The 18,238-nt window shown below is 38.4% G+C and overlaps 1 protein-coding gene across 6 annotated transcripts in view; it reads left to right on the top strand.

Annotated features, from left to right (window-relative positions):
• The window catches only part of LOC308231590 (GTPase KRas), a 54,578-nt gene that overhangs the window by 29,474 nt on the left and 6,866 nt on the right, over positions 1-18,238 (top strand). Inside the window, exons 1-10 of one of the 6 annotated variants that reach the window (XM_080637202.1) lie at positions 29-597; positions 1,281-1,301; positions 5,179-5,251; positions 6,758-6,849; positions 8,087-8,188; positions 10,355-10,492; positions 12,551-12,697; positions 13,863-13,966; positions 15,887-16,211; positions 17,928-18,036. In XM_080637202.1, the coding sequence (XP_080493328.1) occupies positions 523-597; positions 1,281-1,301; positions 5,179-5,251; positions 6,758-6,849; positions 8,087-8,188; positions 10,355-10,492; positions 12,551-12,697; positions 13,863-13,966; positions 15,887-16,211; positions 17,928-18,036 (1,186 nt within the window). In that variant the 5' untranslated portion in view covers positions 29-522. Of the gene's footprint in view, positions 1-28; positions 598-1,280; positions 1,302-5,178; positions 5,252-6,757; positions 6,850-8,086; positions 8,189-10,354; positions 10,493-12,550; positions 12,698-13,862; positions 13,967-15,886; positions 16,212-17,927; positions 18,037-18,238 lie in introns of those variants that run through there. The other 5 variants (XM_080637204.1, XM_080637203.1, XM_080637205.1 and 2 more) reach the window with 5 other exon arrangements.

The following is an 18,238-nucleotide window of genomic DNA, read 5'->3' as shown; positions in this document are numbered from 1 at the left end:
GCGGGGCGAGGCAGTGGGAGGAGGGACGCACGCCATTGGTGGCGGTGAGCACGTGGGGGGCGGGGCTGGTCGCCTAGGCAACGCGGCGGTGGCGGCGGCGCCATGGTGAGAGTGGTCTGGGGTCTGGGTCTCATCACTTGTTCCTTGTCCATGTCCCAGGGCCCGTGCCTCAGAGGGCTGGGGTTGCTGCCGCCCGACCCCCTGGGACAGAGCTGCCGGCATGGGCCGTGAGAAAGCGGTGTGCTGGTTCCGGCCGCGGAGCTGCACCTGCTCCTTCAGCTGCTGCTGTGGGCAGTAGCAGCCTGTGCCCGTGCGGTGGGCCCAGGGCGTGCTGGTGCCGGTGTAGCCACAGGGCTCTGGGCTCCTGTGGGTAAAGAGCGAAGGACGGTGACTGGTACCTTGAGGCACTGGTTAGGTGGGGAAGCGGGTAAGGGTGAACGGAGGTGTTCCACGTTGGCTGCGGAAGTACCGGTATATGGAAAAAAAGGATTTAACATTGAAAAAAAAAATCACCTGAAGGGCATGTTAACTTTCCTGCAACCCTCCTTGTGCTGTGGTTTGGTGCTGTGGCTGCTTAGTGTGAAACGCAGCTCAGAGGTAACTACACCTTAGTGGTCAGAATCGATCTACACTAATAAACTTCACGTTTCTTTTCTCCATCCCACAGGGAGTGCATTCATGTGGGTAATTAATCACACTGAGGTTGTGTAAAATCACATGCCAATGCACAGAAAGGGTAATTGGTAAATCAAGTGAGACATTGACTGTTAGGTGTTTGAATTTCTAGGGTCTGTTATTTCCTGTTGTCGTTTGGAGAAGTCCCCTAATTACATTTTTTCAAATGCAGTTTTCCTATGAACGACAAAAGCCTCAGTGGGGTTTTTGTGTCCTTCTAGGTCATTGCATGATGTAATATAGTGTTATTAGGAATAGCACATGGTATAAATTGATGAGTTCAGAAAACACTGAAAATGCTTTTTGACTGAATTATGTCTTGGACTATATTATATGTTTGATATACATTTATTTTTTTTTTTTTATCAGTGGGAATAAGTAGGCACACTTCTATAACCATAAGTGTGACCTATGCTGGTGAATTATGGTGGTCCACAGTCATCTGTTAGTGGTTAATTTTCTGCAATATTGAAATTATTGTCGTTACAGTTTTTCAGTAGTTCATGTGATTTTACAGAACAGTTATATTTGCTTATTATTCCTTTGTACTCAATACCCTGTTCTCTGATACTCACCTTTTTATTTTTCTCCCCTGATCTTCTTAGGCTCCAAAAAAGAAAACAAAGGTAAGTAGTCAGAAATACGCTCTAGTTCACGTACAGCATTTTGACCCTTGCAGTGTTCATTTAGAGAGTGTGCCAGCATAATCCTGTTATTTTGGAAATTATATGAGTAAAATGACAAAGCACTTCATGCTGAAATCAAAGTAAGCATCAGTTACTTCTGGACTTCATGTCTACAGAACAGTATTTTTCAGAGGATCTGCCATAATAAAGGTGTTGTGATACCTTGATATTATGCAAATTACTTTTTAAAAAGAAAAAATATATTTTTTGTTTAATTTTATTTTTTAATCTGTATTTCTTCTGAGCCGGTTTGTCAGGCTCAATCTGGACCATCTCTCTTATAAGCAGAGACTATGGAAGCCGGGCCTATTTAGCCTAGAGAAGAGCAGACTGAGAGGGGCTTTCATTAATGCAGATTATTATCTCAAAGGTGGGTGCCAGGAGGATGGTGCCAGACTCTTTTCCGTGATGCCCAGCAATAGAACAAGAGGCAATGGCCATAAACTAAAACACAAGTTTCACGTCAACACGAGGAAGAACTTCTCTACATTGAGGGTGGCAGAGCACTGAACAGGCTGCCCAGGGGGTTGTGGAGTCTCCCTCTCTGGAGATGTTCAAAATCTGCCTGGACACGTTCCTGTGCAACTTGCTCTGGGTGGCCCTGCCTTGGCAGAGGGTTGGACTCGAAGATCTCCAAAGATCACTTCCAATCCTAATGATCCTGTGATTCTGTGAGATTTGGAAGAGGAACAGGCATCTGCAGGACACTAAGGATATGTGCCTTTTGCCAGGAGGCTGAGTACTGTTCCTGCAGACCTACCAGAAAGGAGGTGGTGAGCGCAGCCTCTTGTGTGTTTTGCTTGGCAGCTGCTGCCCAAGCAGAGAGCCAGTGTCCTGGCTTTGTGCCACAGGCTGAACTCAGAACCTGATAGGCGGGGGACAACAAACAGAACTCCACAGGAAACTGTACTGCATAAATTCATCCTGTCGATTATTGTTAATTTGGTAATAACAAAATTACCTGCCACCCCCCCCCAAAATAGATCCAACTCAAATGTAGCCCTTGAGAACTGTGCATCTCACTTTTGTTAGCCCTATGTAAAATAATAAGAATGTGAAAAGAAATTGACTAAAAAGTGATCATGAGCAATTGAAACAAACAGGTTTTCCATTTACACTGAAAAAAAAAGTAATAAAAAATTATTATTTTGAACTGGAACTGATTCTTCCCTGAAATATTTGGGTAGAATTGTAGGGTTTACTGACCTTCTTCTAGGAGAATTTTGCAAGTAAATGCTTTGGTAACAAAAGTACTAAGATGCACGCTAACTCTGGTGGGTGTACATTTGTGGTTGGCACTAACTTTTCACCATTGGTTTTGTTCAAGCTTCATGATAACCTTTGTATTCAGATTTGTATTCAAAATTACATTTATATATTTATTTATTGCCATGCAAAGTTAAGTGAATAGCTTTTAAGTAGTTGTATCTGAAAATACACTAGTCAAATCAAAATGTGAAATAACAGTATTTGTAACATGCTTTTTGAGTGATGAATGACAAAGGGCTTTCTTAATTATTTCTACTTTCGCTCTCAACTGGGTTACTTGTAACAATATTTACCAAATTATTAGGAATACTTGGGCAGAGTGGATGGGAAGACCTCATAATACCATTGTGTTAATTTTCAGCTGTCTTAAGTCCTCTTTTTTTGTCTCTCCCAGCTTTGTTGGAACTCTTTCTTTATTCCAAGATGGGCACTATGCTACTGTGCTGGTTTGATACCTTTCTGTACCTGTTTCTTGGCAGAAGAGAAGCATAAGATTCCTAATAGATCCCTTCGATCCTTTGTGCTTATTTGCATTGTGATACCATCCAGTTATATTCTCTTGTTGACACTGGATGAAACTCATACTGTTTTAGTTATTTTACCTTTCTTGACTAAATCCTTGTCTTTGCCTTTTACCAGTGATGGCACAGGGACTTGGGATTCAGCTTTCTGATGTGCAACATCCAGATTAGACGCCTAGGCAGAAGATGCATCTCCTCTTTTCACATTGCCTCTCACTCTGAACCCATTTGCATTCCATATTTTCTTGTTTAAAACAGTAAACGTTTGATTTGATTTGTTTTGATTGTCTTTTGTGTGTGTCAGTGGCAGAGTAGGATTGTTCAGCCAGTACATAGATACACCACCAAATGCAAGTAATTTGTTTTCCTCGATGTCTTTTGTCATCCACACCTTTGCTTTCAACCCTAATTTAGGCTGCTGTCACTCTTTGTTTTCTCTGTATGCCAGAGCCGATGCAGAATATCATGGTTTATTTTCTCATATGTACAAAACCTGACCTTATCTGTCCTGTTCATAAACATTAATGTTGTCTGTGAATTGATTTTGCAGTTCCCTACGAAATCAGCTTCCTTGTTTTTGCAAGCTCCACAAACATGTTTCGATTTACTTCCTGTCTCATCTTTCTTCCCTCCTTCTGTTTTTATCTTTTTTATTTTTAAAAAATCTGCTGTATTCAGGCCTTGTCTTTGCAGCTTGTGCCTTCAGGAGCAGCACTTCTCCCTGATACCATTCCATCCAGCTCAGATGGACTCAAGGCACATTGGCTGCAAGTATATGACATGTGCAATGGCAGTGTTACCTGTCTAAACAGAATAAAACTGAATAAAGATAATGTAGTCTTTGGTAACTGTTCTTGGCGAGGACAGCAACCTTAGGATGCTTGTGCTACTGCATTAACAAGAAATCATCTTAGTTGGTAAAACCAGATCTTTTGATTTAGATTTTTTTGTGTGTTAACGTGCTAGTTGTTTTTCCTTCTGTCTTTGATTTTCCTTCTGTGTGTCTTTAAGTGCTGTTTTATAGTGACAGTGCCGACTCTACATGCTTGATTAAGCATCCCAAGACTTAAATGCAAACACCAAAGAAACACACAAAAACCAGATTAAATGATAATAAAAAATGAAAACCCATCCATGAATCCTTTTTTTTTTTTTTTTTTATGGCAAGGAAAAACATGAAGGACCATTAGTAACATCTTCAAAACCAAGGAGAATTATGCTTGCCACTGTTCAAATCTCTTGAAGACAACGTGATCTCGTGTGTACACATCCAGTTATCAAATTTTTATGTGCATCATCAGTGAGAACTCTATGAATACTGTGAATTATAGGAGAAAAATAAGTGTTTTATTTTGGTTAGTCTATTACATGACAGTAGATTTTGTATGTTACTTACATTGTCTTTTTTTTTTAATGTATACCCAGACCACAAAAAATTAAGAAGGAAGATAATTTCTGAGAACCCCAAATTTAAAATATAGCTATTTTAGGATTAGCCTAGAGGTTAATCAGTTAGCTGTCTTGAGTTGCCATGAGGATTTTATGACTGAAAAAAGAACTCTTTGCTAGTCATCTTGTGAATTGAATGCTTCCAAATGCCAGCGTTGCCTATGTCCCAAAATATATTTCTCAGTATTTCCTAAAATGTTTGAAGATGTAACTTCTGCTTTCTTAGCAGATCTACCATGTTACTCAATTTCTACATTAACCTAAGAGATTTTAATATTCTCCTATTGTGGCTGTGTTCAGGAATGTCTAGCATAAAGTAATATATTAATTGAAAGAACATATACTGCATCATGAAAATTAGAAGAAAATTGAATTCAGTATGTGTATTGCTGTTCTGGAGTCTTCACTGACTATGCAGGGAGTCCAAAATCTTAATTCAGTAATCACATTAGAAGGGCGAAGTTATAGAGGGCAAATACCTCCCAAAATGTATTACAATAATATTTTTTTTTTTTAATTTGAAGTTAATTTGAAGTTTTTAATTTGAAGTTTTCTTTTAATTTGTTGCAAACATTAAGTCTGGTAGCAAAAAGAAAGCTGAACTACGGAGATTACAGAGAGAAGAAGAAGAAAGGACGAGGAGAGAGCAAGGTACCGTGCACTTCATTTGTAGGGAATATGATGGCACAAGTCACCTATTTTAAATAAATCAGCAGATAGTAATTTCCTAAATGATATGTACATCAACGTCAGTCTCTATTTTGCAAACACAGGTGATGCATTCCTCTTGTGTGGGACAATTTCTGTCTTACGTGTTACTGTGTCTCACTTTTCTTAGAGCCATACTTTTTTACTCTAGCTATTTCTACTGCAATTAAGAACTTTGGAAGGAGGAAGAACTGGATTTTTTTGTTTTGTTTTGTTTTCCTCCTCTTTTTTAGTATTACCATTTGAAAGGTTCTCAACAAGCTTGAAAACCACAGAACAGTGCAGGTTTTTAGTTTTTTCCTCCCCCCTTCCTCTCAAGCCTTGTTGTCAGTAGTCGAGAAATTTCCTGAAAAGGACTTTTTCCAGAGAAGGCCAACACAATAAGTCTGTTGGCAGGGGGCTAGCTGGTGTTCTGAAGGGGTAGCAGTTAAGGTGACTACAAATCAGGATAGATTAAAGTCTAGTTTTCTTGGGCATCTTTTGTCTACTGAGTGACTGATTCTTCACCCACTTCTTCAAGACCTTTTTATCATGTATCACTCTATCCCTTAAAATGAAATCCCAGTTGCATGGCTTACCTGTCCTCACCATCAGAATGTGTCTGCTTCTGCAGCTTAGCATCACAAGCCGATACCCCTGTCTGAACATCTCGTCCATCTCTTCTTCCCTTTCTGCCATTAATCCATTCTGGTGTGGGCTTGGGCATGCTGTGACTGCTAGTAAGCCATTACTAATCACTAATAATCTTTGTGGATGGGAGTGGCAGCTCAGGTGAGTGGAGGAAGATTTGGAAAGTGCTGTTGCTCTTGCCTCTGTGCAACACATATACTTGAAGTGATTTACGTGCTGGGGGTGACATCCAAGCTGCTGTTTGGGAACATCTAGATTGACGCATAGGCTCTGCTAACCAGGCTGAAGGCTTAGAGGTTGAAAATAATTTTACTTAGTACTCACATCCTATCCCATTTTCTAGACCCTATGGCAGCAAAGAAAAGCTAAAACTTATCGGGAGTAACTGATCCTGAAGTGTTTCAATGAACAAATAGCTATAAGATTGGAGTTGTAGGAAATCAAAAGTTTTAGGAGAGGAGGAGAGTAACTTGGGACTGAACTACTTAGTTTCACCATATGCTTTGGATTAAGAACCTGGGTCTGCTGAAGATGTAGATAAAAGGAGAAGGCACTCCTGTTGCTGTTTCTGAGGGCAAAAAGAGGGCTTCCTAATGCTTTTCTCCCCTTGTGTTGACACAGGCTGATAGGGGTAGCACCATAGGTAGTGTGTTTTAGTACAATGATTAGAATTAATTGGGAAGATTTCTGCACAATATAAGATACACGCTTATGTTGCTCATTATTATGGTGGTTTTGTTATTGCAGCTAATAAAATAGCTTGTCTAGTTTTATTAAGCAAAATATAATTATGCTCTTGATATATTTCCTGATTTTCAGAGGAAGCCAAAATTCAAGCTGAACTAGAAGAAGCAGCAAGACTTGAAAAGGAGAGACTTGAACAAGAGATGATGGCAAAGCTTGAAGCAAAAGTTAGTTTGTACTCACTGAAAAAATCTAATGCTGTTTTTGAATTTGTGACAACGTCTGTGAAACATTAGTAATTTAGTGTCAGAATAGAAATTAATTTCCTTATGTCCATAGTGTTGGGAACAATATAGAGGAAATTTTCTAGCATCACTAGGTTAAAAATAATTGTGAAAAATCTAGCCAAGCCACTGCAAAGATACTCTTGTATAAGGTCCCTCAAATGGAGAAGGTGGTAAGCTGGATTAGTAAAACATAATGCACACAAAGTCAAAGGAAATGGGGCTGATTTTTTTATATAGTATTCTTTCACTAAGCTAATGTTTGGCTTAGTGTTGCTTTGATTGAGAAAAATTCCCTGACGTGAGATAGTCTTGCCTGGTTTTGATGCATAAAGATGCTGTGGTTAAATACATTAACTTTCGCCATATGTGATTCTCCAGTTTAAATAAATCCCTCTTCTATTTCCACTATACTTTCAATTGGATGAATTTTGTGTGTTCCCCATAATTATATTTGATACAGCTGTAGCAAGAATATTTTGGTAAAAATTCTGTAACTGGTTACATATTAGGGAAGATACAGTGATTAGTGTGTGTGCATGTGTATACGTACATGTGTATTAGAGTATGTATATTTACTTTTCTGAGAAGACTCAAACTCAGAACAAAATGTAATTGGTAATATCTAAGTATTTTCGTGGTTTTTTCTTTTTTTAAATAAGAATCTACTACATTTTGGTTTTCTCTTTTCTGTTTTCCTTTTTTTCTTTATTTTTGTATCCCCTCCTCCCCTTACCCCCGAAAAAGTCACTCCTGCCTGTGTCTCTTGTCCTTCACAGAATATTTTTTACCTTAGAAAGATGAGGAATTTAAGATAATATAAATTATAAGAAAGAAAAAAGAAAATCTTGCACACATTTTTCTAGCATATGCTTACATTTTTTAGTAGCTCTGCTTAAAGCTATTTTCAGGATGATGATATGGAAGCTGTTCAAGTGAGAGGTTAACAATCATATGACACATTATGTTTATCATATGGCTCAGCAACTAATGCAATGACAATAACATTATGAACTTTTGCAGTCTTCTCAATTAAATGTTTTATAAAAAAGCAAGTTCTTTGTATTTGTTTAAATGATAGCTCATTCAAATATCCCATTTTTTTTCTTTGATATAAAATAATTGTAAGAAGTAAAACAAATATTTAACTCCTCTGTTTGATATATATGTATTTTAATAGAATCAAGAACGAAGGGAGGCTGAATTGGCAGAACTTCATTCACTGGAACAGAAGTTTTTGTCTGCAGAGCAGTGGAAAATTGATTATAGAGCACATGCAAAGGTAAGCTTGCTTTCTGAAATCTGCCCAATGTTATAGAGGTTCAGCAATGAAGAGACTTTAGCTATGTCTCCATTGCAGAATCGAGGAGTTTCCATTTCTTGAGTTTAGGTGTGTGCTATGGCTGATTTCAAGTTCCATCCTGAGGTAGTAACTGGCCATGCTCACTCTTTTCTATCTTCTATATATCGTTGTACACAGAAAAACAAATTTAAAATCACAGGATAAATCACGTTAGAAGGGACTTCTGAAATTCATGTAGTTCAACATCCTGAACAAAGTAGAGTGAGCTCTGAAGCTAGGGCAAGGTTCTCAGCTGGGTTTTGAAAATTTCTAAGGATGGGGATACCACAGTATCTCTGAGCAACCTTTTGGACTGCTTTACCACTCTCGTTGTAACAATTTTTTTTAAATGCAATTGGCATTTTGCATGTTACAGCTTGTGATCATTGCCTAATTGTCATGATGCATCATCCCTCTGCATATCTAAAGAAAGCTTGCCCCTGTCTTCTCTATACCCCTCTGTAGGTACTGGGGGATTGCATTTGTTAGTCCAGACTAGCAAAGCTGAGCCTTTCCTCATGTGTCATTTTCTCCAGTACCCTAACCATCTTAAGATCCCTCCTCTTGCCCCTCCAATTTACCACTCTTTCTCTGGTACTGAGGGACGCAAAACTGGATGCAGCGCTGCAGATGTGGCCTCAGGAGCCCTAGGCTTGCTGCTTACACTCTTCATGGTATAGCCCACTGTGCCCTTAGCCTTTGTTGCCACAAGGCTGCAGCATAACTGCACAGTTACGTCTGAACACTTTTGGATGATTTTTACTGCCTTTTTCGGTAGGTGACATTGTCTGACTTTATTATCCTTGTGAACAAGAGACACTGTTGGTCATTTTGAAAGGGAAGGGTGTTTCTGATGAGTATTTCTTAGAAGGAGGAACATAAGATTTTATTTTTTTTTAAAGTAATGGCAAAATAGAACTGTTATTTTCAAAATAGATCTTTAAATACAATACTAGTAGATTATAGGAAATACCAGCATTTATATTAGACTGTTGTTAAGAATATTTAGGACAAAATACATACATAATAACAAATGCTGAGTTTCCACATGCATTTCAGTTCAGATTAACAGATACATTTACAAATTATCAGGAAATGTGTCCTTTTTCTCAAGGAGCAAGTGCTGCCATTTTTAAGGATGTGTTTTCCTGATGATGAAACTGAAGCTCTCCTTTAAGTGCAAAGATGTGAAAAAAAGAAATTGGGTGTTTTAATTACTGGAGACTCATCAATCTTTCATACAGGAGTTTCTAGTTCCCTGAGCACTCATCTGTTACTGCCTTTTTTGAAGTCAGTCACTTTACATTGTAATGCAGTCTTCAGTAGCATTGTGTTATTAATCTTCACAGCAAGCAGGGAGGCAGTGTTTCCTAATAACTTCCTATATGTATGAATAAAATTACATTATAGGTGATAAATTAAGCCCATAAGCCAATGTTAGGCTCAGCTAGAGTTAAGTGGGTTTAGCCTGTTGCTGGGTTCTTTTTTCTTCCCCCACCTATAAGAATGACCAATAATTGATTTTGAAAATAAAATTATATAAAAAAAATTAATAATCTAGGATTTCACATTCCCACCAGAGGTTTTTGTAATAGCTGAATTATGCTGCTAAGGAGCAGGAAATCTCTCCTTCAGAAGCAGAGAAAGAAGTAAAATGTTCCTAAGCAGCTTTACTGCAAGAGTAGGAATTTCAGTTTTGTTGGCAGTTTGAGAGAGAGAACCATCTGCCTCTTCCACCTGCCCCCGTTCCTCATTTATGTTCTCTGTCATTTATTCATTCAGCCCTTCATTTGTGGCAGGTACTGAATTCATTGCTTTTGTAGACATGCAAGCTGTACCTACTAGCAGAACAGAAACCACTGATAAATGAGTGAGTATAAACAGCAAATGTTAGGTGGGCAGAAGTATCTTAACACAGTATATCGAAGTAAACCTGTTTTGGTTTTGTTGCATAGTGATAAGCCAGGTGGTGTTACAGTCTTGTTTAGGTGCAGGTGTGATTGTATCACTGTAATATATTTGTCTTTCAGAATCCTTTTTCATGTAATAATGATAGTCATTTGCACCATGTGCCTGTATCTATTTTTCCTTGAACATTTTCTGTAGTGGGAGCATTACCTCAGTTGTGATGAAAATCCTGACCCAACTGTACTGCGGGAAATAAATACTTTCATGAGCTTATGGCGTGAAGATCAAAATAAGGACATTAAACGTGTGATGGAGAAAGGGGAGCAGGTGCTAAATGTAAGTGATAAAATGGTATTTTTCAGTTTAAGCTTATCAGAACATATCCTTAAGAGCCTCCTCCCCCTACCTTTTTTTCTTTTTCTTCATGAGCCAGAAATTTTGCTCCAGTTTTTACATTATTTTTAATTACAGATTTATTACTCTGAAGAAGATGCCTATTGACTTTAAATATGCAGTGCATTTAAGGGATTTGTGTGTAATGTTTCTACACTGAGTTCTAGTATTCCAACATCCATCTTCCCTGCTACATACATTTTAAACACTCTTGAGCCAGAAAATATAAGCTCATGTCATATATAGATGCTTCAGTGAACATCATCTTTATTGTGTAACACTTACAGCCGGTAAAGTGTCATATAAAAGCAGAAGTTCCCAAAACACAAACCACCAACCGCTGGTGGCTTGTCAAGCAATTTTAAGCAATTTGTGGCTGCTTTGTAACTTAGGATTTTATTTTAATTTATGCTAATTTAACAGTGTTTTTCAGTAAGTTAAATGGGGTCGTCCAGAATTTAAGGGTGAAAGTTGCATGTGTAATACAAATTTCATTGAGCTGGTTTGGTTCTGAGTGTTAGATTCGCTGTCTTGCAGCACTTGCTGGGTTCTGCAGTTTTCACCCTCTGCATACTGCCTTTTTCTTTGCCAGCTGGGGAATGTTCCATGAATTTCAACAGATAACTCCTCCCTTTCCTCTCTGCTACACTGCAACCCAAGCAAAAAGCCTGGCAATTACTCACTTCCGCTCCTTGACAGTCGTCTCCTTGCTGTCACATCTTTCTCACAAACACACTTCCTCCCCCTGCTCTGTGTTTCCCATCCAGCGCTGAAGCAGTTACAGCTACTTCACATCCTCTAAACATGCACTGCCTTGCACTGTATGCTCAGTAGCATATTCATGTGATACTAGAATATAGGCAATTTTATTTCATCCTTACTGGAAATGTAAGGTGATGTCAAAGGTGGTCTGTCTTCTCTTGGTCTAAAACACCTGAGCATCCCTGGCAGGGTTTAAGGCCAGGCTGGATGGGGCTTTGAGCAACCTGGTCTAGTGGAAGGTGTCCCTGCCTGTGGCAGGGGAGGTTGTTACTAGATGAGCTTTAAGGTCCCTTCTAACCCAAACCATTCTGTGATTCGATATGATTCTATAATTTCCTGTTGTACATGTTCTTAGAGGTTTTAGAGGAACTGTTAAAAGCTCTGAACTGTAGATCAGCATTTCAGAGTTGACGTAGGCCACCTCACTGTTGTGGCAGACCACGTTAAACGTTGCAATTCTGCTGCTGCTTTGCTACACTAAATGAGCAATAGCACTGCGATTCCACAGATGAAGGAGAAGAGGAATCAGGCCAGTCTGGAAAAAAGGCGTAAATATAATCTGATCCTCGCTTCATCTCACTACTGCAGGTTATTTTGGCCAGCTGGGAATTTTTTAGTTCTTTATAAGCATTTAGATGTTTAGATATTAACATGTAGTGCTAAGGAAGTTATAATATAATACTAGCTAATAATAATAATAATAGTGCTAACAAGGCAACAATGTTAAGGCAGAGTTCACGCTAAGGATTTTTCTGAGAATTAAAATGTAATTGCTGTATGTTTTTCTATTGTTTGGTTGTTGTTTGGGGTGGGGTTTTTTCATGATTTCATAGTTGAGATTATTACTTTAGAAAATAGGGTTCCAAAGTAAAGTTGTGAACTTTTTATTAAACCTAATTTTTGACAAAAAGGTTTCCTCACATGAGCAATCTCATTCAATAAATGATCTATTTCATAAGCTAAGATTTCACAGCCCACAGGTTGAGGAATGAAGGTAGTGGGCTAGAGAGATGAAGGCAGGCAAACTTGACCCTGGAATTTCCAGCACTTTGCATGGTTGACTGATAATGCTGGCTTAGCATGATTTCTAGAGATACAATAGAAAAAGTTTATTTCTATGACCAAGATACAATTAGGTACAAAGGAAGCAAGTTTGCCTTATTTTTTATAACAGAACACACAGTATATTAAGGGTGATGTCAAATCAGAGATATTTGTCCCACATATAATGTCTTCTAGTTAATTGAGAAGTTGCAGCTTCTTTTATTGGATGCCCCATCAAATCAGATAACAGAAAATGAAATAGTCCAGTACCAGGAATCTATTCTGGAGCTGCAGAGTCTGCTTCATGAGAAGTACAATGGAGCTACAGAGCACCTGCTTAAAGTAAGTAAGATTTACTACTTTGGAGCTGTAATATGCACAGTGCACACAAAGCTAGCTACAAGTGTCTTGTTGTGATGGTTGGTTTTGTTTGTTCTTAAACTGGCATAGAGATTAGTATGTGAGTTTCCAAATTTAGCATTTGAGTTTCCAAATAGTGTGCATAGCAGGTACCAGACTTGTAATTCTTCAGACCTCCTGAAAATCTTAGCTTTACAGTGAAAATTCCCATCGTTTAGACATTTAAGATTAAATTATTGTGAAACTTTCTGAGATTTGGAGATGTTGAAAACAAGGGCCACTGTATTAAATCTGTTTCCTGTTTTGTCTCAGTGATTTAAAGTAAAGCTAGTTGATTTTACAGAAATTTCAAATGTGAAAAGCCGGTCATGAGGTTGGTTTGTACACGTTTTTAATCATATGACTAAAATATTTTTAAAACTAAGATCTTGGGAAGAGTAAAGGATATTTAAACAAGAAAATAAAAATATACTTGGGAAACAGTTTTCTGGGTTGCATGCACAGGTAGCAATCTTGTTTGCTATTTTGAATATATTAATAATATATGTAAGTATGTTTAGTGAAATACTGTTTCTGGAGGAAACAAAAAGGAAAAGGACTAGAGGAAATAGTGAACCAGTTGTATGTTCACAGTCAAAACCCTCTGCATATTGAAACATTTTAAATTCTTGATTGTCTTTACTGAGTTTAGGACTAAAATCCTAATGTAATTGTAATTTCATGAGTTTTGTATTGAGAAAAGTATATTCTGTGCAGTGATTGTGGGACAGGAAGTCCATTATTGCTCAGTAAGTCCTTTTTTTTTTTTTTAACTTGTCCTGAGAAGTATTTTTGAGGGCACCTGCTAAAGGGCAGTACCATTGAAGGGGATAATGTGAGATCCCATATTTTGCAGTATTTGACTGTCAGACTTGATGAAGTCTGAGGAAGAAAAAGAACACAGTTCAAATTTTAGCAAAGAGGTTTGAGTTTATAGCTGTCATATTTTAGTACGTAAAAACTATGTACATAAGCTTGGTATGGTGTACTTTTATTCCTGTATGTTTGGGGTTTTTTTCTTTATTCAAGTGTAAATGTAAGTAAATCAAAGTGATATAAATAAAAAAAAAACCCAACCATGACTTAATCAGCCTTTTTTCCTTTGTAGACAGCCTGTATGTATGAAGATTCTGAAACTGGAAATATGCATGCAGTCATAAAGGATAAAAATGTCACTTTCTGTATCTGGGTCAACCTGAAGAAGAACGTAGGGTATGGCATACTGAAATTCTTAATTTGAAATGAGGCCTGGCCTTGTCTACCTAAGTTAAGTAAACACCAAGAAGCAGTTTTTCATGATCTTTTTCATGTTGAATAGCATTCATCCTACACTGATGGATTTCATACCAGGCTGTTGCTAAGGAAAATGCTGGTTACGTCAGAGTTTCATTAAAGAACAGGAGTGGTTTGTATCTGTCTCACTACAAGAGAGTTGCTGAGTTGCTGGATCAGGTCTAGAGAAGGGTAATAAAGCTGGTGAAGGGTCTTGAGCACAAGTCTTATGAGGAATGGCTGAGGGAATTGGGGTTGTTTAGACTGGAGAAGAGAAGGCTCTGGGGGGACCTTATTGCTCTCTACAGCTACCTGAAAGGAGGATGGAGCAAGGAGGTGGCTGGTCTCTTCTCCCAAATAACAAGCAATAGGACAAGAGGTAATGGCCTCAAGATGCACCAGGGAAAGTTTAGATTGGATATTAGGAACTAATTCTTCACGAAAAGGGTGATCAGGCATTGGGACGGGCTTTTTAGAGAAGTGGTAGAATCACCATCCCTGGAAGTGTTCAAAAACTGTGTAGACAAGACCCTTAGTGACATGGTTTAGTGGTGGATTTGGCAGTCCTGGGATAACTGTTGGACTTGATGATCTTAAAGGTCTTTTCCAACCTAGTTGATTCTATGATTCTATGTACATACGTATAAGTAATATATATATAAAAATATAGATGAAAAAAATATATAATTTGTTTTTTTAAAATGCTACAGTAGAACCCTGTTCTACTGTCTGCCAGACAGTTTTTAAAGAAAACAATAAAACCCATGCAAAGAATTGAAATTCCTCTGGAAGTAATATTTCTTGTTGATGTATTAAATAGTTTCTGACCTGTTATAGTTGCTTGAAAAGTGCTGAATGGTGCTCTGTGCTCAGTTCTCTGTTAACTAAAAGATGCTAGAGCCTGGGATGTGAATATCCTCCATAGTAGGTTCTGAATCTAAAATAGTTTTTATTAGATTTCTGTTTAATTGATATGCTTTTCAAAACAAGATTTTTGAGTGGACTTCCTATTCCTACTCTGCAAATATGAGAAATAAATTGGTAAAAGGACTTAGCCTTGGCTAAGGACCTGTTGCTGTAAGCTTTGCTAAGGTAATTAGGAGAACGGATGCTGAACAATGTCAGACTAACCTGCAGGAAGATTCCATCTGGGTTGGTGTTAAAGGTTTCTGGTCATCTTAGAAATGTGCATAACATTTTCAAGCAAGAATAAAAAAAGAAATGTTGCTTTGCTAGAAGATTTTTTTAGAACTTGTGACCTGATCTTATCCAAAAGTAAGTTCTGGCTTTGGTTGGGCAGGAATTGCAATGAACAACAAACTTCTGTATCTGTGGAAGACCCGAAGTTCGTAACTTAGACACTCTACCTAATGCAAGTTAGCCTTTTTCCTACACTGTCACAAGGATCGGTGGCTGTGTAAGGCTATTGATTGTTAAGTTTACCTTTACATCTTTGTATCTTTTTGGGTTTTATGTGAAAGATGCTGAGACTGATCTAACAGACAGCTGGTCGCTTCACCTATGTAGGATTTGCCCATTAAATTAGTCAGTTTTACCAGGAATGTGCTGTGTAGAAGAGCTGCTGCCTGATTCTGCCTCGTTGCCATCCTATCAGGTCAGTTATTTTTGCAGCTCTTGATCTCCTTAATGTAGTTGCAGCTTTTCTGGAGGGGCTTACAGACAGCTGTCAGTAGAAGACAGGAAGCATATCATGACTCTGTTTCTTAGATTGTGCCATGTGACAAAAGAAAATCTAGGTGACTTAATGTAGAACAGTGATTTGGATGCTTACGAAAAAAGAAAAAAATGAGTTCTGCCAATCTTACTAGGGAATGTTATTTTTTAAACTCCTGTTTACAGGTTCAAAAGTCATGTGTTTTGTGATGTGCAGCATGGATTTGATCTTCCAAAGTCACTGGCTGTGAGCAGTGTTGCTGTTCGCATATTGCATACTCATTATGATCATGTGTCTCCACTTTGGCTGCAGTGTCAGAGTGTGCCAAAATTGGAAGTCTTAGATAGCAAAGAGTTAACTCAGGATTCAAAAGATGATGTAGAAGAACCAGGAGAAGAGGGAAACAAAGCCAATGAAGACCCCAGCATGCCTGTTAAAGAAGAGCCCAGCATGCCTGTTAAAGAAGAGCCCAGCATGCCTGCTGAAGAAGAAACATGTGGTAGGAGAAAGGTAGGTAAAAAACCTCACCAAAGGGTGTTCCACATTGCTGTTGTTACTCAAGGCCCAGTCGCAGTGTAACAGCTTCTTAATGTGTCCTGTGCCTGAGTGCGCCAAGTTCTTAAATATTTTATACTGTGTCATAAATCTTCTCAAGGGAATGGAGAGATGGATGACCAAAGAGTCTTGTACAGAAGGTAGAGGGGGAGGTTTGGACAGGGTGGGATAGTTGCAGTGCTGTTGGCATGCATGTGTTGGCACGCATGTGTTGGCATTTGGTTGGTAGTTTAAGAGTAGGATCAAGACATGAGCAACATCAGGTGCCATTGTAAGATTTTTCCGTATATCTGTGACATGTGTCCAGATGCATGGATTCCGCTTCTGAGAAACTGACAACCCCATAAGATCCCTGCAGGAATCCAATATTGGTAAAAATCACAGCATGCAGAATAGGATTCAGAGTTCAGCAGGTCTTGGTTGTGCAGTTACATGGCTGCTCTGTGTCTGTATGCTGGAGCTTTGCCCTTAAGGGCTTCCCAAACACTGTTGGCTTCAGGTGTTGTGAAAGTTGCTTGGTTTGGGTTTTTTTCTCACTGGGTTGTTTTTTTAAATTTTGGTATCATCTGTGACCTGCAAATAAGTGTCTTAGATTCTCTATCTAAAATTTCTGCACGAATAACTGTAAGACATCACGGTTTATGTCTTCTTAATATGTTTGGAGCCATAATCTTTGCATTTTAACTTTTCAGTCCCCAACACCTTTGTAGCGAATCAGTGCCTGAAATCCCATTTTTCTTGGTTCCTTTTCTTCTTGTTTATGTGACAAATCTTGTCATTCAGCAGTTTTTGCATATGTTTTTCAGACTTGTCTTCAAGCTCCTCATTTTGTTCTCTCTCTTTCTTTCCCAGGTCTTACTCTCTTTCTCTCAGTCCCATTTTGTGAATTGTCATGTTCCCTCTGAAGACACCACTTCTCTCAGTTGCTGCAGCCTGTCCTTCTGTCTGGCTCTGCCTTGATTTCTCCCATATTTATGTGTGTAAATACTTCTTTCCCCTCACCTTCAGTCCTCTTTCAGGAAATGTGTGTTCTTCACACACACTGGCAAGCACAGCACAGGGCACAGGAGGTGTTTGTGCCTCCAAATCGATGGCTGGTACTCTGAACTGCTGTGCTTCCAGAGGAGTCTGCTGTGACAGGGTTGAATTTGTATCTGGCTGGAAATTTAGCTGGACATCTAGGGTACTGTTTTGAAAATAGAAAGCAGTGTAAGAAAGGGAATAAGTATTATAGGCAAGGCACAGGCTAGAACTGCAAGTGGGGGTTTTGACAGAGTTTCAGCATGGCTTTGGATTCAACATTTGTTTAAGTTTTTTTTGTGTCACTTCTAGCTGTAAAGTCTGCATAAACAATTTTTGAGTGCACATGCTGCTGAAAGGGTTAAGTGCTTGCATCGTACTTCGGGAGCTCGAGGTGGAATTTGCTGTGGAAATGAAGTAATTATGTTTATCTCAGTCTTGGAGAGTACCTTTAATCAAAACTATTTTTGCTTACTGGGTAGGAAATGATTTCTCCTAAAAACCTTGACTCAGTAGCAAGATTGTTGCTGAAGGACAGGAACTGTACTCTTTCTCCTTTGGCCTTCTTGAAGGAAGTGGTACCTCTTTTTTACTGAGTATAGTCATATATGTCTCTGACTAATGAAAAAATGTCTTTTGCTTTTTATATAGAGTGTTGTCTCGTTCCAAGAAAACATCAGTAGCATAGCTGATGTAAATGAGACAGGGAAGGAAGCTGAGAAGAAATCAGAAATCTTGGACATATCATCACTATCACTAGGTATTTGGTTAGTTTTATGTGCAGATTGCAAAAGTATTTATTCTAAGTATTTTATTTTATATATGGAAACATTGTGATAAAGGTGTGAAAAATAATTTTTATAAATATATTGATGTAGATCAATATACAATGTTAGAATGTATATCAATACAGTGTAATGATACACGAAACAATATGATTTATATAATATACGGAATGAAAT

This window comes from Psittacula echo (genome assembly GCF_963264785.1).
Source record: "Psittacula echo genome assembly, chromosome: 1".
Lineage (NCBI taxonomy): Eukaryota > Metazoa > Chordata > Aves > Psittaciformes > Psittacidae > Psittacula > Psittacula echo.
This window is presented reverse-complemented; position numbering and strand designations above follow the sequence as displayed.